This window comes from Aythya marila, assembly GCF_965140915.1.
Source record: "Aythya marila genome assembly, chromosome: 1".
NCBI classification, from domain to species: Eukaryota; Metazoa; Chordata; class Aves; order Anseriformes; family Anatidae; genus Aythya; species Aythya marila.
Genome location: NC_139042.1, coordinates 180747172 through 180775122, shown reverse-complemented (window position 1 = coordinate 180775122; position 27951 = coordinate 180747172). Strand labels below are relative to the sequence as shown.

Sequence of the window (27951 nt, the reverse complement as noted above, 5' to 3'; positions counted from 1 at the left end):
AAAAAAAAAAAAAAAAAAAAACACCATAAGAAGCAACTAATTTGGTTTATCTAGTAAGCAAACCTGATACACAGCTGTGGGTTTTTTCTTTTCTTTTTTTTTTTTTTTAAACTCAAATACTGGAAGCTTTCTGGTAGAGAATTCTTCCTGCTTTGGTTGGAACTTACAATTCAAAAGCCTAAGTATGAAACTTTTGCAGCATGACTTATCCATATAGTATTGTGCCAAGTCCCTCTGACAGAAGGCACAATGTATGAAGAGCACATTCATGAAAAACAGAAGTCAGTTCTGAAAGGATAAGAGTAACAACCACAAATGGTGGTGGATTTTTTTTTTTAATTTGTGTAAGACCTCCCTTTATATTTTCCTCTACCTTCTCCTCCCCTCAAAAAAAAAAAAACAAACAAACAGAAAAGACAGAAGCAAAAAAAAAAAACAAAAACCCTACAAAGTAATTTCTATATTCATAAAATGAAAACTTCTCCATGCATGAAAAGTTTTAAGAAGTAATCATGAGCTAAAACAGTTTTTCCACTGGTGTAGGGTTACTTTACAAACTAGATATGAGTAGTCACTACTCCTCAATAATCCATGCATCAGCAACGAACAAAAAACTACATTTTTTTTAAACCCACAAACTTCATTCTCCCTCCCCACTTGAGGTCTAGTGGACTATGTGGCAGTAAAGCTGATCATTTTGTCTAAAGTGCTTGATGAAAGCTGAGAAACTTTAAGACATGATAAATTAATTTGTCAAACTGAAAGTGGAAGAACTACATGATCACATAACACAAGAAAAAATGGACCACTTTCATGTTTTCTTCTTTCACAAGATAGAGCAAAAAGATCCTTCATGGTGAACAGCTCCCTTAAAGTTTATAGAGTTCATAACACACTTTTCCCTACATTTCTGATATATGAAGACATTTGACATAAGTCTCGGGAACAAAATCCCAAAGAAGAAAGTATTATAGCTAAGAAATGAAAATTACACAGCATGTTTTAGTCGCTAAAAAAAATCTTTGGGAAAATGCTATTTAGTACTTTCAGTATCTATAAATGCCCAGGTACTATGCATTTTTACAGTAGAAATGCAAGAGCCTTTGGAACACAGCAATGCTTAGTTTTGTGCGTGTCTTCTCTTATGACATCATCTTTTTCTTACATTCCACTGAGCAAAAGACCATCCCTTCCACTGGCATAAACTTCTGGCCAATTAAACACTTGCTACAACAGGAACATAAGAAACATTCCTCCGTGGCATGCCAATTGAAGTTGTTGTATGTCACACGTTGAACTTCGGGATCTATAGCATTATGACAGCCTTGGCAGATCTGTTTAGAGAAAAAGTCAAACAACAAAAAAAATCACTTAAATGAAGCATGCACAACCTCTCTGAACTCCAACAAAAGATGGAATTCTTAGATGTTTTCAAAGAATACAGACAGGTGTCAAAAGAAGCCTTTGAAGTAAGACTTCAGCTTTTGATTTTTCCTTTATTTTTAAACCACAGTTTCTGACCAAAATGCAGTTGAGAAGAAAAAAAAAAACAAAAAACAACAACAACAACAAAAAAAAAACCACAACAGAATAAAAATGTACATAAGAAGTCAGCTGCTGCTGGGGCTAAGCTTAAGATAGTTATGGTGGTTATGATTTCCCAATGCCCAAAGCAGGATAACAGCTTGTCATGCCGAACACAGATCTTCATATATTAACCCATGCATTTGAAGTTACGAAATATGTTCCTGTGCATTGGCAGCTATAAAGGCGTGCCAAAGAATTAACGGATATTAGAAAGTCTTGGGCGGAATTCATCTTGAGCTCTGGTTGCCAAAGACCTTTTTCTAGATGTCAGGGTAATAGTGTTTTAAGAGAGAAAAGCCTCTCCAGAAGATAATTCCTTATACCTAGCATAGAAAAAGGTATCAGCCACCAGCTGGAGACAACAGTTTTCTTCTCCGTTAACTACTCAAACAGCCTAGATGAAGATTAGACTTAAATCCCAACTAATAGCTAGTTAACTGGTAGAGATGGATGGACTGTCACCTCAGATTAGAGCTCATAACCAAGAACTAGCAACCTTCTGCGATTTTTTGCCTTAATGCAGTGAGTCAGTCTCCTGTGTCACTCATGGGCTTAGAAATACACAGAGAAACAAAGTACTTAGATTGCAGTTGCCATAACAGGCTTTCAGCAAACCAGATGAAGTCATGACCTGCCGGTCACAATGAACTATGATTGACATGAACTAGACATTTCACAGCATTACTCATCTTCACATATTTTACTTCTCCTGTTACACAATCCTGCTTCAACACTGCTAAAATTAAAGATACTTTCTGAACCACTCCCCCACTCCTAAAGTAGCTCTAAGTCAAGTTTATGCATTCACAGAGTACCTGTCTGTTTCTTTTAAAGGGAAAAAGAGATGACCATTTTGGACCTAAACTTATATTGAATTTATATATTTCAAATACTCCCACTCTGGGAAGAAGGTAAGAGTTTCAAGCTCTTCAAGTTCCCTTCCTTCACAGCACTGTGTTGTGTCTGCAAGGATCTTACCGCAGCATGGTTCTTCACGTAGCACGGTTTACAGACTGGCTTGTCATTCACCATTACATAGATTTCTCCAGCCAAAACGCAGTCACAGTCAAAACAGCAGAAGTGTTTCAGATGCCAATTTTGACCTTCCGCTTGAGTATATTCATTGCTGAATATCAGCTATGAGGAAAATACACAAACGTTAATAAAGGAAATGCTATTCAAATACTTATATTAAAGCTACCCTCAGGATGTTCTGTAATTTGCAAGGAACTGATGGCTGTTCTCCCATTTCAAATGACTTCAACAAAAGTGAAAGTATGCACTTGTTTGACTGTTTTCCAAAGCCTCTGTTTCATTTATTAAAAGCTAGTAGATACCAAAGACATCAGGAAGGCTGTTCTCTGTGCATTGCTTAAGGTGTAATTTAGTGAGGTGCTCCCCCTAGTGCGCTTCCTGAGCAAACAACTGTGTAACTGGGACTTTGATAAAGACTTACTCTCATGTAGTATACCCATACCCTATGCAACCCCCCCCTCCAAAGCCAAAACAAACTATGGAAACTCTTGGAAGCAGTGTCCATATCATTTACAGTTCCTTGCAACTACAATCAGCTAAAACTGATAAGAGGATGTCATACCCCTGTGCTGAAATATTTTAGTAAAGTTTGATTAGCTTTTCAGGACCACAAACTGGTGTGTTGCAACAAAGGGCTGGGATATGTCCTACCTCATCACATCCAGCACAGCGGGGTTTTTCACTGTCACAATAATGTCTTCCACAGTACAGATTGCCATTCTTCCAGAAATAGATCATGTCTACCAGAAGTTCACTGCAGGTGCAACAGACAAAACAAGCTGGGTGCCATAATTTGTCATATCCTGCACGTTCTGCGTAGACAGCTGGGTCACCTTCTTTCATGCTCAGTTTGCAGCGATAGCAGGACTGGAAAGAGGTTATTAAAAATTAAATAACTTTTTGAAGAGTTATGTTTATGGAAATTCCACATTACCTAAACATTTAATCAATCCCACTTGCCCATACTGAACCTACAGTATTGATTTACTTCCACAATCGGATAGTGATGTGACATATGTCATAGCACAGCAATTGTCACATCACAATGATGCATATTATACTGACAGCCCTAGTGTTACTTAGATGGATTATTACATTTTGCAATATTCGCATTCTTGTGACTACTGTGAATATTTATAAATTTTAATTGCCTGTTGGATTTTTGAGCATGTGACACTCACAGACCATAAGGGGAAGGAGCCTCCATGAAAGGTAACCGAGGAGACCTAGACTAGTATACATAGCAAAACTACAGCCGTGTACTTAGAGGTCATAAGCAAAAAGTAATCAAGCCATATCTGCAGCACTGGTGAGGAAAGATCACAAGTGGTGTCCTGCAGGGATCAGTTCTCTTTAATATCTTTATCAACCATCTGGATGAGGGGATTGAGTACACCCTCAGTAAGCTTGCAAACACCAACTTCAGCATGACTGTTGATCTGTTCAGGGTAAGAGGGCTCTGCAGGAGGATTTGGATAGGCTGGATTGAGGGGCTAAGGCAAAGTGTATGAGGTTCAATAAGGCTAAGTGCCTGGTCCTGCACTTGCACAACCCCATGCAGCACTACAGCATGGGGGAACAGTGGCTGGAAGGCTGCCCAGTCAAAAGGGACCTGGATTTGGTCAATAGCCAGCTGAATATGGGCCAGCAGTGTGCTCAGGTGGCGAACAGCATCTTGCCTTGTATCAGGAACTGTGTGCCCAACAGGATCACGGAGGTGATTGTCCCTCTAGGCTCGGCTCTGGTGAAGCTGCACCTCAAGTACTGTGTTCAGTGTTGGGCCCCTTGCTATAAGGACACTGAGGTGCTTAAGCATGTCCAAAGACAGGCAATGAAGCTGGTGAGGGGTCTAGAGAACAAGTCTTATGAGAAATAGATGAGGGAGCTGGGGTTGTTTAGTCTGGAGAAGAGGATGCTCAGGGGAGACCTTATCGCTCTCTACAATTACCATAAAGGAGGCTACAGTGAGGTGGAGAGTCTGTTTCTTCTCCCAAGCATTAAGTGATAAGACAATAGGAAATGGCCTAAGTTACAGTAGGGGAGGTTTAGATTGGATATTAGGAAAAGTTTCTTCACTGGAATGGTTATGAAGGATTGCAACAGGCTGCCCAGGGAAGTAGTTGAGTCACCATCCCTGGAGGTCTGCAAAAAACATGTAGGTGTAGTGCTTAGTGCCATGGCTTAATGGTGGACTTTGCAGTGCTAGGCTAAAGGTTGGAACAGATGATCTTAGAGGTCTTTTCCTACCTAAATGTTTCAATGAAAAAAAAAAAAGTTGTGAACGTTTGAGAAACTCATTCTGTTTAAAGCTGCATTTTAGGAATGCTAGTCATTTATGGCTATTATACAATATTTTGTGATAAACAATCCTGGAGTGGGAAAGTAATTACGGGAAAGGGACTACAAAGTTTACAGACATTGGAACTATTTCTGCTGTAGCTATGAGTTCATAGCAGACTTTCTGCTCTATACCTGCTTAGAGAAAGGGTTTTGTCATCAAGTCAAAGAACACAGGTGGTTTATGTAATGGAAACAGAAGTTTTAATCTATGGTTTAATCATCAGTCTGGTACATCCTGCACTCCAGCTGGTCTGTGGACTGGGCTGAACATCCTGGAAAGGTTATCTCCAAAATCCACACTATGACAAGTCCAGCCACAAATGCTCTGAGTTTCTCACTGTATGTGTATATGTATGTACACACACACATCCCCACACCTGCTTCAGATGAGCAAATGAAAATATACACAGAAAGACATCAAAAGTGGAGAAAAAATAGGTTATAGAACATATGAAAGCAGAGGTACAAATGTATACAACACTTTGATTCTTCTTTCTACTCCAGACTCTTAATCCAAAATGAGTCAAACAGGTGTAGTCATAGTACGGACCCACATCAGTGCAAGATGATCCATTTACCTATCACTTGCAAAATCCTCACCTAGAAAGCTAAGAGATTAAGAGAATTGTTGCTTTTGATGATTTTTTTTTATGCAATTGCTAAAACTGAGAATTTATTAAATGTAAAGGTTATTCTGCTGAATACCTGTTTTGTTATTCAGCTTTTAATTGTGACAAAATCATTCTTTCAATGAAAAAACACAAAAAGGCAATTATTACAAGTAAGTTTAAATTAGTAGTGGAGACCTGATTTTATTTTATTTTTTAAATCAGGTTTAAACTAATTGCAATCTGTTACAGAATAGTAACGTTTATGGACGTCAAAGTATAGGAGCTTTAGTCACTGACCTGAAGGTCTAACATCAGAAAACAATAGAAGACTGCTTAAAGAACCACTGGAAAGAAACAAGTTTAATGGTACTTCAGTTATCCAACCCTTAGTTTGTGTTCATAATTGGTACCTGAGCCAAGCACAGCAGAATTTTGTTTTGTCAGTATTGCTTTATCAAGGCTGTACTTTTAGAAATATTAATGAAGTTATGTAAAACTAACCTCATTATTTTGTTGAGCTATTACACAGCAGAAATTGGATGTGAATGGGGAAAATACATCTGATTTTGAAAAGAAAACTAGTCAAAGCAGCTCTTATAGTGTTTGGCTTGTTGGAGATGGGAGAGAGAGGTGTTACCTTATTATTACTTAGTTTCATTTAGTTTTAAGCACAATTTGACAAGTGGGCAATTTTGATCTTTTTTCTTAGAAAAAAATCTTTTTTCTAAGAAAGAAAACAGTGTATCACAAATTAAAATTACACTAAACTCTTCAAGAAGAGAAAAAGTGTAGCAGTCAGTCCATAAGATTATACAACTTCCTGGATTGTTATTCTGTAAAAGCCATCTTGCTATTTTTCCAAGCAAACTTTTTTTTTTTTTTTTTTTAAATTGAGCATGAAGAAGTCATCTGGGATCTGGGAAGTTATTTACTCCACCATACTAAATATTGTCAGAAACCAGAAGTTCTGAGCAGACATTAACAATGTTTTCCAATTCCCCTTCTTTCTTTCCCTCCCCAGATTTTCCCTATTCCAAACGACCAAATTCACTGAGTTAAAATGACTGAAGAGAACACTCAAAGAGTAATCTACCTTCTTGCTTTGTCTTTTCTTTCTTATACTTACATACTGAGATGCCTTCTGATCTGCTGACTTGTCCTCCATTGCTCCCACAGCAGCTGAGGTGCTTCTGTCACCACTGTTCACGTTATTCTTGTCAGTAGCTTTAGTTTCCACCTCACCAGGGAGCTTGACATCTCCTACACCAAGCGCCTCGGTTTTGTACTTCTTCACAAACTGTTCCATCTGTTTAACTTCATTGGGGGATAGCTCGTGGCATTTTGAAGGATCCTGATCGTGAGCAGGCAGCTGCTTAGCCAACTGCTTCTTCCTGTACTGCGCGCCTTCCGAGCCAGCAACAGGCTGTTTCTCCTTTGGTAGCATCTGCATATACTGTCTAGCCTAAACCAGGAGGAATTAGATATCAGATGCCATTTCAACTATAGACCGATCCTTTCAAGCAAGTGAACGACTAAAATAATTTCTACTGTTTTTAACATGTTTCTGTTGCTAGCAACAAGGTCCTTTATATAAACATTAAGCTATTGAAACACAGTAGATAGAGACAAAATACAGCAGAAGCATTAAGTGGCTTCTTCCCAAAGTAAGAAACAGGCTTCCTTTTAAGCTTTTTAAAACATGTACAATATGTAGAGTTATTACTTTTCAGGGTAAGCAATAATTAGTGTTTTACATAGCACTTTGTCTGTTCAAAGCTGTTTAAAACTACTGATTACCAGCACAGCTTTAAGAAGTTGAAGCTGAAACAGCTTGCCTGAGGCACACAGCCCATTGCAGAAATAATTCTAGCAAAGAAAAAAGTGCTCTCATTTTAATAAAGCAAGGACAAGTGTAAAAGTGAGAACAGTAACTAAATGTTAAGTAACAGGGTTACACAAGGTTTGGTTCATTCACTGAAAGAGGCTATTTAGACAGGCAGGTCAGAAATAACTTGATTGCAGCATAGATCACACAACACTGCAGTACAATTAACAATCAAAGCTTGAAAAGCAAAGCAAAAATCCTCAGAAGGCTATCTAACATCTCATCTACTTGAGCTGCAAGAATACTGGAAGAGAGCTCTTCTTTGAGATGTCAACGCTGAACTTGTTCTGACCATATACAGTAAAAGCCATATACAAGACTGCGTTCCCCTTAAATTTGAACTGTGACATAAATTGCTTTGGGACACGTGTGCACACAATTCTAAGCACACACTCCATGCAAATTTTTCAAGTTGACTGAAAGACAGGTTTGAGAAATTGCAGTCCAGAGACCTCAGATAGGATTAAGAGTTATCTACCATTAAAAAAAATATTTCCCCAGTTCTCAGGAAGTTCCTCAGAGTAACATACGTACCTGCAAAACTGTACAGGCAAGGCTCAATAAACAGGCACCATGTTTTTAATTTTGAGGAGAAAGAAAAAAAGAAGTAGAGGTACACACAGAAGAACTACAAAAAGCAGATTTCTAGTAAGGTGGACTTCTTTATCTCCCATCAACTCCTGCCTAGAACACAAAGAAAAAGAGGGTCTGACTTACAAGTGTCTGATTCTGAACAGGAGGAGCCCACTCATAAGTCACAGTATTGATGGATATGTTCTTCTTGGCTGGCACTGGGTTAGTCAGTATCATCACGTTACGTTTATACATGGGAATGCCATCATTTTTCAGCTTTGCAATAAGGGTTGTGTATTTCGTGTCTTCAAAGAGTTTTCCCACTTTCCGATCCTCCTCATTGCTTGTGAGAACATCGTGCTCTTCCTGGCCACATTTGCAGTTGCGGCATATTTTTCTGAAATTTACAGAAACAAAGTTATAGTCTCAGCTGCAAACTACATCTCATGCTAGCTGCATGTGCTGCAACAACATCACTGCGAACCCCAAACCTTGTTTTTAGTGCTTTGATAAAGAATATCCTTCAAAGGTGTTTGACAAATTGCAGAGGAACTTGTACATTCTTGTACATTTCTATTGTTATGTTATTTTTCACTGTGATCAGATATAGGTATCAGTCAACTACATTAGTACATTTTAGTAAGGTATTATATCATTTCTTCAATTATGTCACAGTGCTAACCACACACATACATGTCCATGATTACCAAATATCAGATTTGTCATGGGTAGTCACATGACTTATACTGTACGTGCATCAACGTGGCCTCCCCCACCCCTGATCATTTATTTGTGCTCTTAATTTTTTAGGATTCTCTTTATACATTCCAAATGACACACACTGTGTGATTTCTCCAGATGCATGATTCTTGGTTATCACAGGGTTACTATGAAGTGGAAACAGAAGTTTCCTGGAAAGGGAAATGAGCATACAGCCATATATACAGTGCAAACAGAACATGATGCGATTAGAGGTCAGCATTTAAAAGAGAAGGTGAGAGAAGAGCAACTAGCTTATATGGATGAAGTATTTCACACAGCTCTGAACCAAGTCAGAGGTACTTTGGTGCATGCTGTGCAGACAATTTTCACAGATAACATCCTTAAAAGGTAGGTTTCACTTACTCAGATAAATGGAAATATTCCTTACGTACAACAAAACACATCAGAACTCCTTTGATTAAGGGACTTTAGATTACCTTAAGCATAACCAAACAATTCACATTTAATACCTTAATTAATTACCTTGGCTCACACAAGCAAGTTCACCATTTATTAATTGGTTTCCTAGAGCATCCACTCAAAACAGTCAGCCATGGTATATGGCAATTAGTGAAGCTGGCTGTTTACCACTGGTTGTTCTTATAACCTGAGAGAACAGATCAACCTTCTGGATCTCTTGAGCCTGAAGGGCAAGCAGTATTTTACCCCATAATTTATTCTTCACATAGTGAATACCATAAAGCTGCTATCTACGAAGCACTTCTCAGCTCTGCTTGCCAAAATCCACCTAACTCTCACATTGTTCTGCAACTTACTACCTGAAGCCTTGAAGACAAGATCCATGCCTTATCTTAAGATATCTAACAGGTACGTGGCAGAAACGTGCCCGTGACTACAGAGGCGATGAGAAAGGGAGGAAGAGGAAGGACGTGCCTATAGCTGGTCACGGGAAGTGATGCACAGCCAGCCCCGAAGCTATGCACTACACCACGCTACCATTTCAGTGAGTGATGGGAACAGCCCCGGTCATGTGATGATACAACCATCGTTTCCTAAGTTACAAAGCCCACTCCAAACAAAAATTAGTCAGTTCTGCTGCCGAAGTGAGTCACTTTGCTCTAAAAACAGCTAGCAAAACAACATCAGGCAAAACAGACTCCTCTTTACAACACAGAAAACTTAGAGATAACTACAAAGTAAAAAAGTTTGATAAAATCTTCAGCATTGGTCTACACAAGTCCCTTAACAAGCTATAGCTTCTATCTATTTAATATGCTAATAAAGCACTTAATATTTAATTTGTTCATATTTTAATGTATAGTCATATGCACACCTTATTAGCAGCTCCCAGTCATACCTTCTCTGAGATCTGACGCTCTCTGGCACCTTCCTTTTTGCAGATTTAGTTCATTATTACAGCAATGATGAACACAGCTCTGCACCCCAGTGTACATACAATTTGAGTTCAAGCAGTTAGGCCACTTGAACAACAGCTTACCAGATATTTTCTCCTCTTTTTCAACTTAAGCCTTTAGCAATATGAAGCCCCAGCTTCTGTCTTGCCTCTTCACAGGACATGCGCTAGGTGACCGAACAGACACCCCCAGGCAAACTGCAGTCAGCAAGCAAACTGTGGTCTTGCTATCCAGAACTACCCTGCTTCCAAACCAAAACCCACCGAGAGCAATTCATACGGTTGTGCTACCTGTGTGCTCATGGCAGCAGTACGATGGTTTGTCTAGCTCTCCCTGCTCCGTAAAGCATTCACTTACAGAGCAGGAGCAGTGACAGCCTGCAGAGACCAGAGCCACCACCAGTGAGCTGCAGGGGAATTCTTCCCCTCACATTTTTCACAGGTACTAGAAGCGCAAGTGCACCTTGGTTTTGCTTATGTTAAGTCCAGAAATAGCATATTTGTTTTCTATTACTTTGAGGTTCTGTTTCTGTTCCCACCTAGGGCAATAACCTGAATCAATTGCTTTTATCTTCAGTCCCACCTTGAAGGCTTAGCATTTCTCACTAGTTTCAGTATACCTGGGAGATTTTCTGTTGTGCTGATACTTGGAAAGAATTGAAAACATACAACTTGTTTTCAGCTCCTTCCTGGGCCCCACTGTGCAAGCTGTCTTAAAAAAAAGCTACTGTGGTTTATACTTGCATTAAGAAAGGTCATCTTCCTTACGCTTGCTAATCTTCCCCTACCTCACGCTTACTTACATTAAGAAATTGACTGTGTACATTTCAGTACAATGTTATCTTCTTGCACTTTCAAGGAAAGTATGAATCACTTTTTGCAAGAAGCTGTTACAGGGGCTGCATGACAAGACTAAGTGTGATTGTGCGTTAAAACATGGATTACTGGCATGAGAACTTGTGAATAAGTCTCCGAATGCATAAGGAAGTAGTCCAGAAAGAATTTGGAGAATCCTGAGTCACAACTGGTATCAGTCTGTTCTGGTAGGCTGCAGGAAAAGCCCCGAGGCTGGTGCCATTTCCCTTGCTTCCCAAGGCTCCACTGGATCTCTGCCATATGAAGACATCTGTGCTCTGTTTAACAGCCAAAAAAGGGTTTCCTGTCCCAATTTATAATCCCTTTTCTTGATTAATTCACAGCAGTAAATGTCAACTGGATATCTTCTACACATACAACTCTAATGCAGAGCACTGTCTACAATTTAGCCATACCTTCTTTCTCTAATCTTCCATTTCAGTCCTGTTCATCAGTCACTGTCCCTTGTGTTTTCTTTGACTATGATACAGTTATCTCACTGTAGTGACTACAACACATTACCTTGAATTTAATTTAGACTTTGCAAGTCTGTCTGGTATCTGACACTTAATGTTTAGTGTCAGTGTTAAAGCAAGGACCTCACATCTGCTGGGACACCCAGTTGCTTTTATATATACACAGACAGATTTCAAATTTCTCTCTTTTGATTCTAACTAGAAAAGAGGCAGTGAGGCTTTGTTTTCTCCATGTACTTTGTCAATGGTTGATAACGGGGACAGCATAGGGGGAAAAAAATATTTTTCTCTCACTTGAGGGCATTAAGCAGAATCCCTACTGAAGGAGGCATTAGAGACTCCTGCTTATGTGTTTGCAGCTGTCAGGACTTCAGCAGAGGAAGTTCCAACTGTTCCTCCAGTCAAATTTCAGCAGTTTGGTAAGCTTTTCTTATTCAAAACATGGCAGGAAAGGAGGAAGCATGAAAATTCATGGAATTCAAAGTAACGTACCATTATAAGAGACAGATTTTGTGGACTGTGTCTTGCTTCCAGGTCTTGGATGGGTACAAAGAAGGAAAGTAGATTCCATGCTCTCCCCCCAACTCACAGGTCTATGAATTCCCACGTCCTGTATTTCTGCAAATTATAAGGTTCCTTCTACAAAACCAGATGTCACCCAGCCTCCTCTTTTTCAAGGTATTTGTGTATGGAGAGGAAGAATAATTCAGATTGTGACTTTCTACACTGGCTTTGTGGTGACAGAGAGAAGCATCTGCAAGCCCAGAGAAGCTCTCAACAAATACCTGGCAAATCTCAAGGCTTGTGTCCTCCATGCAAAAAGAGTAAGTTCTTCCTATGATTCCTTCTGTTTTCTTGTTATTAACACAGTACTAATTGCACTGGCAATTACTACAGCTACTTGTCTGACAGCCTCAGTATCAGAGAATGCTGAAGCCCACGTCAAGCTCTCTCTGCCTCCCAGGGTTAATGCCTATGCAAAGAAGCCAGTTGCTAACAATAGTCATTCCCAAGCTTATGATTCTTATCTCCAGAAGCTTTTTGACACCTTGGCAAGCCATGCCAGATACAATTATCACTTCCTGGTACACAGGGCTAAGATAAATCTGAACATTTCCTCCCTCTTATGAGATCTGAATCCTGCCCCACACTTCCCTCTAGTGGAAAATGCATTTCCAAAGACCAAAGGTTTATACCAGAGCAGTGTCTGACAGGTAGCTTGCCCTGCTAATTTTCTGGAGGCAAGTTTTGCAGTCTGAAGGAAGATTGAACTGAGAAGACATTGTCCTGTTTGTGCTGAACCTGGACAGAAGCATGAGTTTGAAAACAGCTTTAAAAGCAAGAGCTATTAGCACACTGAGATAAAGCAGGTAATTCTTCACCATTTGGTTACCGTTAAGGACTACAACTCTCATTGTACAGATTTGTTTCAGGTGACAACACCGGGATTTTACAGAACTTCAAGATTTAGGAACAAATTTTTGCTAAGGGCTTTGTTTATCATTACTTCTGCAGTAGCCCAAATTAACAGTTCTGCATCTGTATTTGGCCCACCCATAGTGCCAAGAATTATAGCACAAAATACTTAAAGACTTCAATGTATCAGAAGATTATTTTTCAAACACAACCAATATAGAGAAGAATGGTGTAGCGACTCCATATAAAACTTTGCTAACAGATTGGCATACTCTGATTTTTTTGGGTGTACTTTCCAGTTTGACATCCCAAAGGCAGAACTGAGGCTGTTCTGTGCAGAAACGTAGGGAAGTTACACCTACCTCTGAGAGGTACACCAGAGGTTTCATACATGGGATGAGAGAACAAGAATTTCATGACCTGCTGAAGCACTTCAGCTCCATCCACGAGAGGGCACTGTCACCCTTACACAGACAAGAGCAATGAGTAAAGCCTACCCATGCTGTAGCACATGTGCAAATAAAACTGCTGCCTCAGCTACTGTACTGGGTCTGGCTGGCATGGAGTTTGCTTTCTTCCTAGTGCCCCTGCGTTGCTGTGGTTTGGATTTGTGGATAAAACCTTGGTAGCACCTGCTATTGTTGAGCATTGCTTGTACTTCCTTTCTTATTCTGCTTCCTCCTCTGCAAGTAAGGTATGGGTGGGCAGCAAGCTAGGAAAGGACATGGGGTGGGGAAGGGAATGCTACACCAGGACACTAAATAAACAGGCGTTCAGAATCCATCCCTTTCTGTTCCTGCGATGAACTCCTGAAATCCCTGCATCATGCAAAACATTAAACAGTTTTCAAAGGAAAAATATACTACACAAAATTGATTTCAGACTTCAGATTCACACCCTGTCCCAGTAGCAGATCCAGTGGAGAAGAGCTACCTTCCAACCCAGTCTAGAATTGCCTTAACTACCCAACTTTTAATATACAACATTTGTCCAACACCTAGAAGCATTTCCAGCCACCTTGCTGCTTGGATTATCCTATGTCTCTTCAATCCACAAATTAAAACTTCAACCCAAACTGAACAGCTACTGTTTTCATGTCTTCTTACTTGCTTTTTAATACACTGCCATCTACAGGCTCTCACTTTCTAAGAGCAGAAGTAAGGCAGTGAAATAAGAAAAAACATACAAAAAAATCCTCCAAGCATACACACATGAGCAGACATGTTCTGATTTGGCAAATATGCTATTATGTGACTATATCACTTCAGACATTTTATTTCTGTTATCTTTAATTCTTCCCTGTTGAAGAATAAACTAGGAATTAGAAGGTCTCAGTAGTGGGAACTAAAAATAGGAGGATAAAGAATGATCAGAAGAAAAAGTTATTTGGACTTTTTTTTTTTTTGCCACAAGTCCCATCTTGCAATTCCCCATCTATTGAACTGGCCCTAAACAAAAATCTTTTTCTCAAGTAGTACAGGACTTCTCTCATGTAAGCATGGATAAACAATGCATTAACTTCTGCAAGATTTGTATTCTGTTTCACTGAGTTACCTGTGCACATACACATTAACCATGTTCTATTTTTCTACTACCTCTACACAAGCCCTTTCTGTGTATACAGAAAACCCTCTTTACATAAATTACTTATTTCTTATACCTTTAGACAACAGATTTTATCTGTCAGTGTATTACCACTTCTTGTTCAAGGCTGTTATTTGTAAGTTGCTTCCATAGCTACATATTCCAAATACATAACTGAGAAGCTATATGCTCATCAACTTCCAACAGTCTTTTGCTGTGGGCTGCCTGGTTATTTGCTAAATTTAGTCTCAGCTGCAAAGCCTCCTAGACCCCACCTGCACCTGATGCCACTCTCGTTATGTTGTAAAGGCTACAGTTAAAAAAAGATCATAAAATAAAAACCTATCATGGATGCAGTTATGACTGTAGTGAAATAGCACTGGTGGAAGGCAATTGCTTTCATTAGGTAGCACACGCTAGTGCCAATAACAATCATTCATGTTTGTCCTTTGTAGGTTTTTCACTTTGAAACTTTTTTTAAAATCAGAATCACTAAGCTACATCTTAAAGCGCATCCAGTATGATCTGCGAACTGAGCCTAGTCAGAGTTACTGAGTTGTTAAGGTTTCAGTAAGACAAGCAAAGTCTTAAGGAAAAAAAAGTCTTCTACAGAAGTAATGGCATAGACTGCTGAAGGTCTATCTACTGCAAATATCATCAGCTCTTACTGTTTTAGGAGCAGTGCCTTCTCCAAGGTGAAGATCTAACTTCTTTGAAATGTAATCCCCTCATCCCCTTCCACGTAATTTGCAGATGTCTACTAAGTTTCAATTTCTTTTAAACACAGACAATTTTACCTATGTCTCCATTCAAAGCTCATGTATTTGATCAGAAGCTGGGAAAGCATTTTGTTATGGGGATGAAGCACTCTTCTTCCCTGTCATCTCTTTTACAGTAGAGATAAAGATGTGTTTACAAACCTAGAGTAAATGCTTCAGTAGCATTACACTGACTTCAGTGCAGGCAAGATGTACATTCATAAGTGTTTATCTACTTGAACACTGTTGCATCGCCAATGAGAAACTAGCTCTGAACCTAGATGTTCTTTAAAATACTTGAATAGCTTAATGGGAAAAGAGAACAAAACCAGGTAGTATGCATTTGCAGACATGAGCCAAGATCTGTAGTGCTCAGCCACTTACCTCCAAAAATGAAGCTCAAATCCTTCACACTTATCCTTGCATTTTAAGCAGGGGGCACCAAATCCTTGCTCGTGGCCCAAGCCCATCTGTTTAAACATCAACAAGAAAACTACTGTCAGCTTCAAAAGTTATGCTGCATGAACCATCTCACCGCTTCCTTTATAGTCACAATCCACAACTAAAGCAGAACGTGAAGCATTTGACTAAACTGACATCAGGACAGCATTTTAGGGTCTACACACCCTTTTATCTTCTCTACCTAGAAAAGTAACATCATTTGCACCAGCCTGTTTACAGGGCTGAACTAGGAAACAAGCAGACTCTGCAGCCCTGACTTAGGTCTGTGGCATTGCAACCATAGTGCGAGGCCGTAAAACCAAGCCAGAATACATTTAATCCAGCTGTCAGGACAAAGTGATCTGCAATATATGACTTGACAAAATACAAGAGATAAAGTAATAAACATATTCTACTTCTGTATCAATAACCTGAGTATCAGATAGGAATAAAGAAAACATTTAAGTGATTAGTCTCATATTCCCGAAGATATTTGAAACTACTCTTGACAGTGACAGAGACCAGAACATACCTTCCACAAATATATTTCAGCTGGACTAATACCAACTTACTTTCCAATGCGAAAGACAAACAGCACAGTTAGTGAGTAAAATTACCATAAATGATATGCAGAGAGTTTCACGGTGAAGAGATTAAAAGGGCATATAACCAATTCATAATGTAGAGGAACTATGAGAGCATATAAAAACCAGTGCATAATAAAGGCTAACTATTCACACAATATATCAATGTATTAGCAAATTTAAATGGGTAATAGCTCTTGAAAGTTTGAAGTGAAAAATAGACACCAAGCACCATAACTTAAGCATCTATATAGCACATACTAAATTTAAAATGCCTTACTCCAGCTCACCAAACCTTTGGGAAACATCACTCTTAAATCAGAGTGATTAAGGGCCATGGAGCTGTGGTCACGGCTGAGTGTATAGGTTGACAGCCAAGAGGCAGAGGGTAACCAGTCCCCATGCTCCCACCCACTGCTTCCAGACATGAGGAACGCTTCCAGTTACCTGTGGGTATAATCAGTGGGAAGGACAGTAACTGTGAAGGAGACAGCTCACCTCCAGTCTGGCATGACTTACTAGGATAGGAAAGTGAGCTAGACACTCATTAACACTAGCACTTATCTTAGTTCTGACAACAGCAACATAATGCATTAATTTGATGTGGTGACACTGTTTTATTTATTTATTTATTAACTAAAAAGCTTGCAATTTAATCTGAGAAATGTATGATGATATAAACAGTTTATCTTTCAACTTGCTTCTGTCCAAAATGAATGAACAGATTACTTGCAAACCCTTGCTCAGGTGAGAGCACGTGGTAAATAAAATGCAGGGATGACAATGGTTTCAGTCACTTTGCAGTCTGAAGGATCACTGCCTCTATAGCAATTAGAGATCCCTTAGGAAGCTACAAAACCTTACTGCAGATTATGGGCTATTTAGGGAAAAGTACTTTGGCAACTATTCAGCTACTGCTTGCAACTTCAGGGACAAACAGAGGGACACAAAGTTATTTCTTCCTTTCTTATCTGAAGAAGAAATACAAGCCTATGCTGATCACAGTAATATTTTTATCAGCCTAAGGGCTCAAGAAGTTCGCACAACAGAAGAACTAACCTGAAACCAGATCAGTAAACATCTGAAACATATATAACTTTAAAGATGAAGTAGTTCTTTTTCCATTAACTACATTTTTGTCAGTATTGGAATATAAAGCTAACATGTTAATAAAAATTTGTCTCCACTGCGCGTGTTTATTCCTTTCATCTGGAAGCCATAGATCTGTAACATTCACACTGCACATCAGAAAACAAGGAAGTGCTCTTGTCAAGTCAGACACATACTGAACAAAGTGGGGGCCAGGATGTTCTCTGAAGAGGAAGCCAAAACAACATAAAACAACTGTGGTTGTTGTTTGTTGTTGTTGCTTATTTTTAAGGATATTTTTTAATTATCATCCTTAAAAGCTGTTTAACTTGAAATGTGCAATTGCCTTCACAAAAATGTAAAGACTTTATTAACTCTCTAGCTACTACTCCAAACTAGCAGTAACCCTTTATGCTTGGTCTCTCACCTCCTTTAAAAAAAGGGGGGGAGAAGAGGAATAACAATGATTTTATATAGCATTATAACAAGGCTTAGAAACCTGGGATCACTACCATATGGAGAGCACAGTACACAGAAATAGCCTTAACATTTCAAGAATTCCCCAAACACGATCAGAAAGGCAAGCAAGAGAACAAGAATGATTTTCACGAGTGAATTGTTTCCAAGCCTCGTAACACTTTCAGGCTAAAAATAAGTAAATTAAGTAGAGGTGATTTGTAAATTAAATACAAGCAATGTGTGGTGCCTAAGTACTCTACCCAAAACACACTCCCTCTCCCAAGTAAGCTGACAGCAGCCAGCCAGCCTGCTTGCATCTTCAAAACCATCTCTCAATGCTGATTTCTTCAGTAATAAAGAAATCAGCTTCCAGGTTCCCTCCCCAGCAATAAAAAGCACATCATTAAAGAGATACTTAAGCAATTTGAGGCACATAAACTGAATTAGTAACCAAAACAGACTTGTTCTCATTCTCTTCCTCAGTTTGCTGAGGAATACGTAGTAGTGGCTTTACATGGCAAGGTTTTGTTAGCAAGGGGCCATAAGGGTGGCTTCTGTGAGATGAATCCAGAAAATGCCCCATGTTAGATAAGGGGCCTGCAGCTGGCCAGAACCAATCCAGTAAGTGATGTTATTTGTGCTTCTGGGAGAGCAGATTGGAGAAAGGAGAACAACAAACAAACAAAAAAAAAACACTGCACAACAGCAGATGGGAGAGCCAGGAGCGAGAACCAGCCCTGCAGCCCCCCAGCTCAGTGCAGCAGGAGGGCAGGAGGTGCTCCAGGCACGCAGCAAAAGCTCCCCTGCGGCCTGTGGAGAGGCCCCTGGTGGAGCAGGCTGTCCCCCTGCAGCCCATGGGTCCCACATGGAGCAGATCTCCACACTGCAGCCCCCCCATGGGTGGAGGAGCCCCCGGTGGAGCAGGTGGCTGTGGCCTGGAGGAGGCTGCGGCCCATGGAGAGCCCCCACAGGAGCAGGCCCCGGGCCGGAGCTGCAGCACGTGGAGAGGAGCCCACGCAGGAGCAGGGGGTCTGGGGGATGCTGATGCCCGTGGGGGACCCGTGCTGGAGCAGTTTGCTTCTGGGGGATGGACCCTGTGGTACGGAGCCGTGGGGGAGCAGTTTTTGAAGAGCTGTTGAGCAATCTCCTGATCCTGATCTCAAGGCTTGAGCCTTTTGCACTGTATTTTCTCCCTCTTTCCCTTTGGGGAGAGAGAGTGAGAGCACAGCTATAGGCTCAGCTGCCTACCTCAGTAAAGCCATCACATACATGGCAGGATGGCCTTTCCAGGTGACATCTGGTCACTATACAGAAAAGGTTTAGCCTAGAAGCAGAGCACATTCAGAACTGAATTAGACACTACTCCACATACACTCGCAGACCCTGCCTTTGCTCACAGGGAGAAACCAGGTGGCCACTTGCCAAAAGTGGTATGGATATTAAATAACAGTTGTAGACAGCTTTTTGAGTTCTGACTCCATACCTAAACAGCCGGTGTGTGTCAAACATTCTTCTACAGTGCCATAGCACGATCTGTTTCAGTTGTAAGGAAACAGCCGCCTCAAAAGTGACAGTTTCTTTTCAGTAGCTGATTCTGCTAAAATTCAGGAAATTCAGAGAGCCTGAGGTGAGGTGTTTCATCACTGCTGCTGCCCACGTTTACTCCCCATGCCTTCCAAAGGGGGGGGGGCTGGCTCTGTGCTGAAGCACCCAGAAATACAGAGCACACTAAGCATGCACCAGAAGGGGAATGCGTATCTGAAAACAGGATGGAATCAGTTTTCCCCATAAATGGGAGTATGGGAGAAGGAGACAGATAGGTCAGCTGAAATGCTGCCAGAAGAAGGTTCCTACTGCCATTAATTTTCATTTTACAGAAAAAGCTATCTAAGACCATCTGGTATTACTAACACAGCCAACTTAAGTAGTCTGGAAATGGAAGATAAATAACTGACATCGTCGATTGCGTGCTGCTTTCATGATTAAATAGTTCTCAAAGGTAAAGAAATTTATGTAGTTACAGCAAATTGAGAGTAGCTGCAAATCTGCTCTATTTCAGTTTAGACTAGAACCTAGTATGAGAAGTTGACTAACTTCACATTACAGCCATAGGTGGAAGCTTACTGTCATCTTGAGCTCAAGTGGTCCAATTCAAGTGTCTAATAATTTGTTCACACGGGTAAGAGAAACATGGCAGTTGGTATAAAGTAGTCAAAGCCTGGATTTTCTGAAGTGATTGATTAAGTGAAGTGGTTACCTTTATTGAACATGATCAAGAACTGAAGTCCAAGAGATCCCTTTCCCCACCCCTAGGCAAGTTAAATCCTCCAAACGTTAGTCTGGCTTCTTTGCCATTTTAGAATACTGTTTTCAGAATTTGTATTCCTCTAAGAGTTGTGGACTTCAAGGAGCATGAGAAGACATGAGTATCTCCTTACATAGGATGCAAAAAGGCCCCAAAGCATGGACACAAGTAGCCATGCATGTAAAGGTAGATGACCAGTTTAATCTGATACAACTGGAATTGTACTTTGATAGTTATAGTTTCTGCTACATGGGGAGGTTATCAGTAAGTCTGTATAACAAATTTGTTCCTATGCAGAATAAACTGTGTCACCATTCATTCATTGCGTTTTTTTTGTTGTTGTTGTTGTTTTTTTAGAATTATCTTTAATTAGTTAAATCAGAGCAATGCCACAAAACTCAGTACTATTGTTTTTCCTGTAATTATCAAAGATAAGCCCTAAGAAGCCTCGGATGAATTAAAATATGAACTCACAGCAGTAGTTTTTAAAGCTTGCATATACTTGCTTTTAAGGATGATAGATTATTTCAAGTTGAAAGGGTTCTCTGGAGGTCATCCAACTGCCCAGGAAAGAGGCGGTACAATTAAATCAGTTTTGGCAAGACTTGGTCCATTTTGCAGATTCACCAACCTATTACAATGCTGGACCACACAAGAGAGTCTGTATGTTTAATCTGAATTTCTCCTGTTGCAGCTTCTGTCTACTTTCTCATATTATCACTGCACAGTTACTACAGTCTGATTCTGTGTTTTCTATTTCCTCCCACTAATTAGCTAGACACAAGTGGTACCAAGAGTATTCTGACAAAATTCCCCTGGAAGTCTGGAATTATTTTAGCAGTTATTATTTAAAAGTCATCATACTCCAAATACAGCCTTCAAATAATGCTGTCTGCACAGAACTTCCTGTCTGTTTCAAGAGGAAACACTGAGGTACAGTGGTAAGAAGGTAGGAGAGGAAGCTGTAAGAAAATGGAGAAGCTCAACTTGACGTTTCTAAGTCTCTCTCCCACATTTCTTTTACGCCCTCTGAGCCTTGGCAAAAGAGCAGAGCTAACCAGGGGATTGCTTCTTCATCCTCTCTCCCCAGGACAGATCTCCTGCATCACCTGGCAGACGCTTGTCTTTCACCTTGCCATGGACAGTACTTTACAGCACAATAATCTCTGCAGAAGAACACAAGTAATTCTACTGTTTGAGACCTCTCCTGAATTTGAAAGGTTGTGGCTATATAGTGAGAGTTGTCATTAGCACACTTCAATAACTAACAGTGGGGCAGAAAACAGACCTAAATAATCTTTCCTATCCTTTTTGCAGCTTTCCCTTCTGCTCTTGAGCATTCCAAGAACAGAAGTGAAGAGAATTCTCCTAAAGTCATTCTTGACTTTACTATAAAATCCCAGGGCTCACCTGGTCCAAAGATTACCTAGCTTTTAACTCATTCAATTGGTAGTGGGGCCACATAAGATGGTGTTTCCCATCTCCAATACAGACTTGGGGGAAAAAACAAAACAAACTGTAGAGCACAACAGGAGAGATGATTTCTAACAGACTAATGTAGCTTAGGAACTTTCAAAAAAGTCAAGGTTAAAGCCAAGCATTGGGGGTGGGAGGGAAAGACACTAAGAACAAAACCACATTAGAATGCAATCTTGGGTTGTGCATGCTTTATTGATGGAAACTGATCTTGCATTTGTGTAATCCATAGCTGCAGGTATCTTTGGTTGGGAAACAAAACAAATTGGAATTTGAAATAGGCTACAGCATTTCATTTCGCTCTTTTCTTTTTAAAGCTTATTTCTTGTAATTCCAAAATTGAAAGGACAAAACAAACATGCTTTTATGAGACAGCATCGTCCAAATATGACTTCTAAGAGCACCGTATGAGAACAGAGGAAAAAAAATTAGCGAAGAGAAATATCCCATGGACCTTTCTATATTTGTTATTTCTTAACATGCCTAATTTTAATTGATGACAAGACTATTCTAAATGTGTATTTAAAAAAAATAGATCTAGGGAAAAGTTGACCAGGATTTTGATGCAGAAGCTCTTGTAAGGAAGTCTATTTGCACAGAAAGAAGGATGCCAAAAAGTGCCTGCATCCAAGAAAAACATTTGAAAGATACTCTGAGAAGAACAAACAGAAGTGTAAATCAAGAGGCTACAACAGACTACGACAGTATACAAGCACTAAGATTTTTTTTCTATTGTGATGTGTTTAGCTGAATATCAAACAGCACAGAGTATAAATATTTAAGACACTGCTACAGTCTACTGTCAAAAGACTAACAGCTACTAAAGATCTCAAGTAGATAGAAAATAAGTACTGTTTATTCACAAAGTCCTGTATTGTGCTAAGCTTGAGTGCAGTTGACAGGCACTGTAACACAGTGTCTACAAATCCCCAGTAAGCACCATTCATCACCCAGTGCTCGGAGCAAACTCAGTTACTGCCCTTCCTCTGGTGCTCACCCCTATGCTTCCTGGAAGGACTGGGCTTCAGAGAATGGGTCAATAGGAAAAGCTAACCCACTGCAAGAACACAGGTCACCATCACCTGTTACTTCCAGCCTTACATAGCTTAGTGGCTTATGATAACCTCCAGAACAAGAAATGTTGAGTACCTTAAAGCTCCCCACAAATAACTTCTTATAATAGATAATTTTGCTATTATGACTCCCAGGTTCAAAGCCTCTTCTGAATTACGCTGCAGAGATGTATCTGTCATCTTGCTTAGAAGAGGGTGTAGTAACTGACAAAGTATTTGTTTTCATAACACGTGTGTATTTTGCTCTGAAATCAGTGCTCTCACTCAGCTGCATTTTCTAATAAAAAGCAGACCTGCAAATCTACCCCAGTTCAAGCCAATGCTTTCAGAATCAGAAGCTAGATAGTCTCAGACTGAAAGCAAGGCACAAAGGGAGAGGTAAACTTAAAAACAAACAGACCAGAGATGTAAATATAAATGTGTCTGTTTAACACTATATCTTACTGTATAAGTATTATACTTCATAATATGTATTTCCCGTGCACCCCATGGCACCTGTGAGCTTTACACTTCCTAGGAAGAAATCTTTAATTTGCAGAACATGTTCACTGTATTTCCTTGAGGTGAAAAGAATGCATTTTTAGCAATAAAATCTTGTTCGTGATTACTGCTTGCATTATTTTTTTTTACCTGGAGGAAATCAAACTTTTTTTTTTTTCCAGGAACACTTGCAGAAACAGCTCGTTATGCTTTTAATGACAGAATGTCATAATTTAAAGCATGCTAGTTTTCCATCTCACTACTTATATTTGCCTTGTGCTTACACCAGGCAAAGAAGTTTTACCTGATCCTACAAGTCAGGCAGTCCTGCATCCAAGTTGTTCTTGGCTTGCTCTCCAAGCATTTAATATTCAAACACCTGGGGAGTACTCTCACCAAAGGAAAAAAAAACAAAGTTAAAGTTTAATTAACCTTGTTGTCTTTGTTACTTTTATGTCAGTCCTGGATATCAGCTTGGCAAAGGCCTGCATTTATACAGGTATTACAGGCAACAATTCATATCAACACAATATTGGCACTTTTCCCTGCCAAGTCTGAGGGTGAAAAAAAAAAAAAATGCACAAGGAAACCACAACAGGAAGTACTTGCTCCATTTTTTTGTTAAACGAACTTAACCAGTTCTTCTCATATCTCCATACTTGCTTTCATACTTCTCCTCATAGGCAAATAAGTTCATATGTAGATTTTTTCCCCCTTGATTTTACTACACTTAAGAAACAGTGAAAAAAGCCTTGTATCATGGGTTTCCACAGCAGTAACACCAAAACAAACAGTGATGTCAGCAGGAAGTGTAACTCAACAGATATTACTAAATCATGCTTCGTAAAAGATGACAAAGTTGACTTTGCTCCTATGCATACTTAACTCATTCATTTATCAGAGAGCATTACAGCTGTTTACTTAGTGATGTCTACAGAATTCTGTTTGGTTTTCCACAATAACAGAACAGTCACACACACAGGGTGAACTGCACAGACATACCACACTTGAGAACAGTTATATCTCTTCCCCTAAACTCCTTAGCCCCCTTCCCGTAACAGAGTTCTTTTTACAAAGCAAGCATTATACCCTGAAAGCTTGTACAGAGCAGACTCCATGACAGATTCTTATTCTGCCTAGTAAGGCATGAGACCATGCTGCCAGCAGGACCGTGACCTACTGATTCATTTTAAGAAGTTCACTGAGGTGAAAGACAGGGCAAAAATCCAGACTAGTTGAACTTTGTTCTAACAGGGTCTCCAAGAAAGCATTAAATCTTCATTTTTCCTATACCCCCTAAAGTGAAGTTCAAGAACACAGTGTATATTGTATTTGGGAGAAATAGTGGTCTGTTTGCTGCACAAGTACTTTCCGAACTATGGCTACTGTTCTCAGGCATGTTTTCTGTTGTACAAAGTTATCTTCATGCTCCTAAAAACAAAACAACAAATTCAGTTCATTCTAAGGAAAAGAGTGTACAGTTAGCCTAGAACTCCCCTTCATCTTTATACTATAAGAGTAAGGAATTAGACAATGTTTACATCATAGCTAAAAAAGCTGCCATGCAGCTGTGCTTTTCCTACATTATTCACTGCTAGATGTATGTCAGAGTTCTTATTTTGTGTCTAAGACGCATGGCAACCAGACTGCTTCCAAATGTTAGATTAATCTCTATATGTGGGTATACATGTGTTCTCCATATATTCTCCATCCTGAAAATTCAACCCCAAATCTTTATTTTTTTTTTTCTGTGGCTGTCCAGAACCCAGGATTCATACCAAAGGGACATCAGTTGACAAGCAGACTTACCTCCTCCAGCCACTTGTGAGGACAGTAAGTGGAGTTTTACAGCACAAAGAAGAACCAAAACAGAAGAAGTTAAATTAGAAGTCTGAGCTCAAGCAATCCCATCTTTAGATTCCTCATAGCCAAACACTTAAGAGAGGTATGTTACACAGGACCGCTGTTTTTCCTCTCACATGACAGCAAAAAATATGATTTATTTACAGATAAAACAATAGGTTTCAAAGTGTGGTAGGTGAGGCAGTAGTTCCTCCTGCAGAAAGACAGGCAAGTTGTTTCAGCTCTATTGCTCTGCTGGAGGGGAAGCAATGCCTGCCAGATCAACTGCGCTAGATTTGTTATCAGGAAAAAAAAAAGCAATTGATGTGAACACTGAAAATAGATTTTCCTGAGACTCTTTTCTAAATGTGAGAATTTTTTGTACAATCCCAGACACCTAGATAAAAACACACTATTCACGTATTTGCACATCTTTCTCCAGAATGTTAAGAACCCCTTGAAAGCCAACAGCAGTTGTCCAAAGGGCCAGTGTAGAAGCACACAGCTGAAGAATGGACTCAAGAACTATTAACACTTGAAGTCTTAGAAATGTCACCTTAGCAACTTCATCTGGAAGTTTTCTAGAAGCAGAAAGAGTCTTTTATATTACTCAGTTATAATGGAACAGTTGTGGGTGGGGGAAGAAGCTGTTTTGTTACGGAATCAGCTGGGTGAACCTCCAACCACACCCTCCTTCACTGGGCACTCAGTTCCCTTTGTTCTGCTGAATCCAGGGGTTATCAAACAGCAGTTTCTGCATTCCCATTTTTGTGTTTGGGGAGTAATGGAGCAGCAATGCATTTAGTAACAGTGAGGCAATTCCTGCTTTCCTCTGTTCAGTCTTAGAAACTCCTGCCCACCAGGAATTTTATTTTTTTTTCCTTCAGATTTTATAAAAGAACTCTAGTTATTTCTCTCCACGGTGCAGAAAGATGGAGGTAGGAACCCTGACCTGTGGTTAAATAATCCTCTGCTGCAGGTGGACAAAGAAATCTGATGAGGCCATCTCTACCTCAAGAGAGGCTTCTCTCAGAGTGGCTTGCTGTCTTTCATAAACTTGACTGAAAGCTTCCCAAAATACTCTCCCACCTTCCAAGAGAGATGGAAGTTGACAGAAAACAGGAGAGATGTAAAAGTTAAGGAAACAAACAAGGATCAAATGGAGGTTAGGAGATGTAGACTGAAGACATGTAGCTACTGCATAGTTGATGTGAAGTATTATTCTTTCATTCCAGAATACAAAATCTGAAGAAGCTCTGATTAAGTAAGTATCAGTAATAAACAAACAAAAAAAAAGGATTTATTAAAGAACATAATGTTACATTGGAAAGCTTGCTTGTTCATCTTGATGCTGACACAGATCATTGTCTATTCTTTTGGAAAATAAGCTTCACCTACATTATAAAGGGGAAAGAACTTGATAAGGAGAGGGGAACATGGGAGAAGACACAAAGAATAAAAGTGGTTTTCTGAACGTACATATTACAGAAATTAAGCAATCATGAAGGTCTTTACTAATGCTGCTAAAAAATGTTTTATGATGTCAAGCTGAATAGAAAACACAAGTTATTTTCTATAAACAGAGCTGTACTTGTTTCTTTTGTTGCACCAGCTTCTACATCTGTTGAGGTGCATTCGGAAAGTCTTTGAAGTTGATGGAAGAATGAAAGTCTATTTGACTATTCTTGTCTTATTTTTCTTCAGAAAAATAAGACAAGAATAGTCAAATAGACTTTCAACACACATGACTGTCCAATAATTACACTGCAATTTAAAACATACATTCATCTGCTGTAAGTTCCTTCAACCCAGGATTCTATTATCAGCAGAACTTCATCGATATTTCACACCACCTCTTTACTTTCACTTGAGATTAAGAAATTCTGAGCAGGAATGCTACATCTTCCACAAGCACACACCTCTCCCAGAGTTCAAACAACTCCCAGTGAACAAGCTCTGTCATGCCATTGCTCAGAGAAAGCTGTAACTCCAGGCTAACCTGCTTCAGCAGGGTTCAACCCTGAGGTAACCGATAGCCTTCCATGCCGTACAGCTACTTCGGTGTCTGAGCCAGTTCCTAGTTTGTAAGTTGGAACAGCCATACAGGTATATGTGAAAGAGCATATGTACACTTAAAAAGTTACTACACTTCAACATAACTTGGAAACAAAGTCATGTACATCAGTGAACTGTGTATTTCAGAAGATTAATTTTCACATACCCACAAGGGTACATGTGGGTATATTTCACATACCGACAAGGGTATATGAAAATCATACCCACAAGGGTGTATGAAAGGGTACAGATTTAACCCATGTACATGGCTCCTTCTACTTTCACAGCCTCTGTTACAAAATTTTGCTGAAGTGCTTCTTAGAAGAGAACTGCTTTACTTCGTTTATCACATTTAATTCGCAGCAGCACCGAAGCACAGACTCAGAGGTGTGCCCTGATGAGCTCAGTGCTACACTGGGGGTTTTAAATAGCGAGTTTTGGAGCAAGACCTGGTACAACTGGATTACACAGCAGTTTCTGCCACTTACCCTTCACCGCTTGCCGGTCTGACCCCAAACCAACTACTCAATGCCTCTCAAAGGGGCACAAAGAAGGCAAAGAGACGCCCCACTTCCTAGGCGGAGGGCTGGCGATGCTTATCGGTGACACACCAGCTCGGAGCCAGCTCCAGGGCCCGGCACTGCGGGCACACCCCCAGGCCGGGCACGTCCCCACGTCCCCATGTCCCCAGCCCCCCCGGGGACCCCCACCCACCTGCGGACCCCTCCCCGCGCCCTCAACCGGAGGCGGGCGGCCACGGGGCGCGATCCCCGCCCTTACCTTCTTCACTTTGCTCTCCAAGTCCATGCTGCCGCTGCCTGTCCGGACACGCCGCGCCTGTCGCGATCCCGAGGCTGTCGCGACTCCGCCGCCGCCGCCGCGCTCCAAAC

The 27951-nt window shown here is 40.1% G+C and overlaps 1 protein-coding gene across 1 annotated transcript; it reads right to left on the bottom strand.

The window, feature by feature from the left end:
• On the bottom strand, window positions 1–27951 carry TES (testin LIM domain protein). The gene is made up of 7 exons (XM_082784696.1): window positions 27842–27951; window positions 15642–15727; window positions 8176–8428; window positions 6700–7035; window positions 3274–3489; window positions 2566–2724; window positions 1–1334 (listed from the first exon to the last, which is right to left on the bottom strand). Exons 1-7 carry the CDS (start codon window positions 27866–27868, stop codon window positions 1143–1145), a joined length of 1269 nt encoding a protein of 422 aa, XP_082640822.1. The 5' UTR covers window positions 27869–27951; the 3' UTR covers window positions 1–1142.

Coding starts and splice junctions, on each gene's coding strand:
- TES (XM_082784696.1), bottom strand. CDS start 27,868: ATGGACTTGGAGAGCAAAGTGAAGAAG. Junction 15,728..27,841: donor TGGAGAGCAAAGTGAAGAAG/GTAAGGGCGGGG, acceptor ATGTTTAAACAG/ATGGGCTTGGGCCACGAGCA. Junction 8,429..15,641: donor TTTGAGCTTCATTTTTGGAG/GTAAGTGGCTGA, acceptor TGTAAATTTCAG/AAAAATATGCCGCAACTGCA.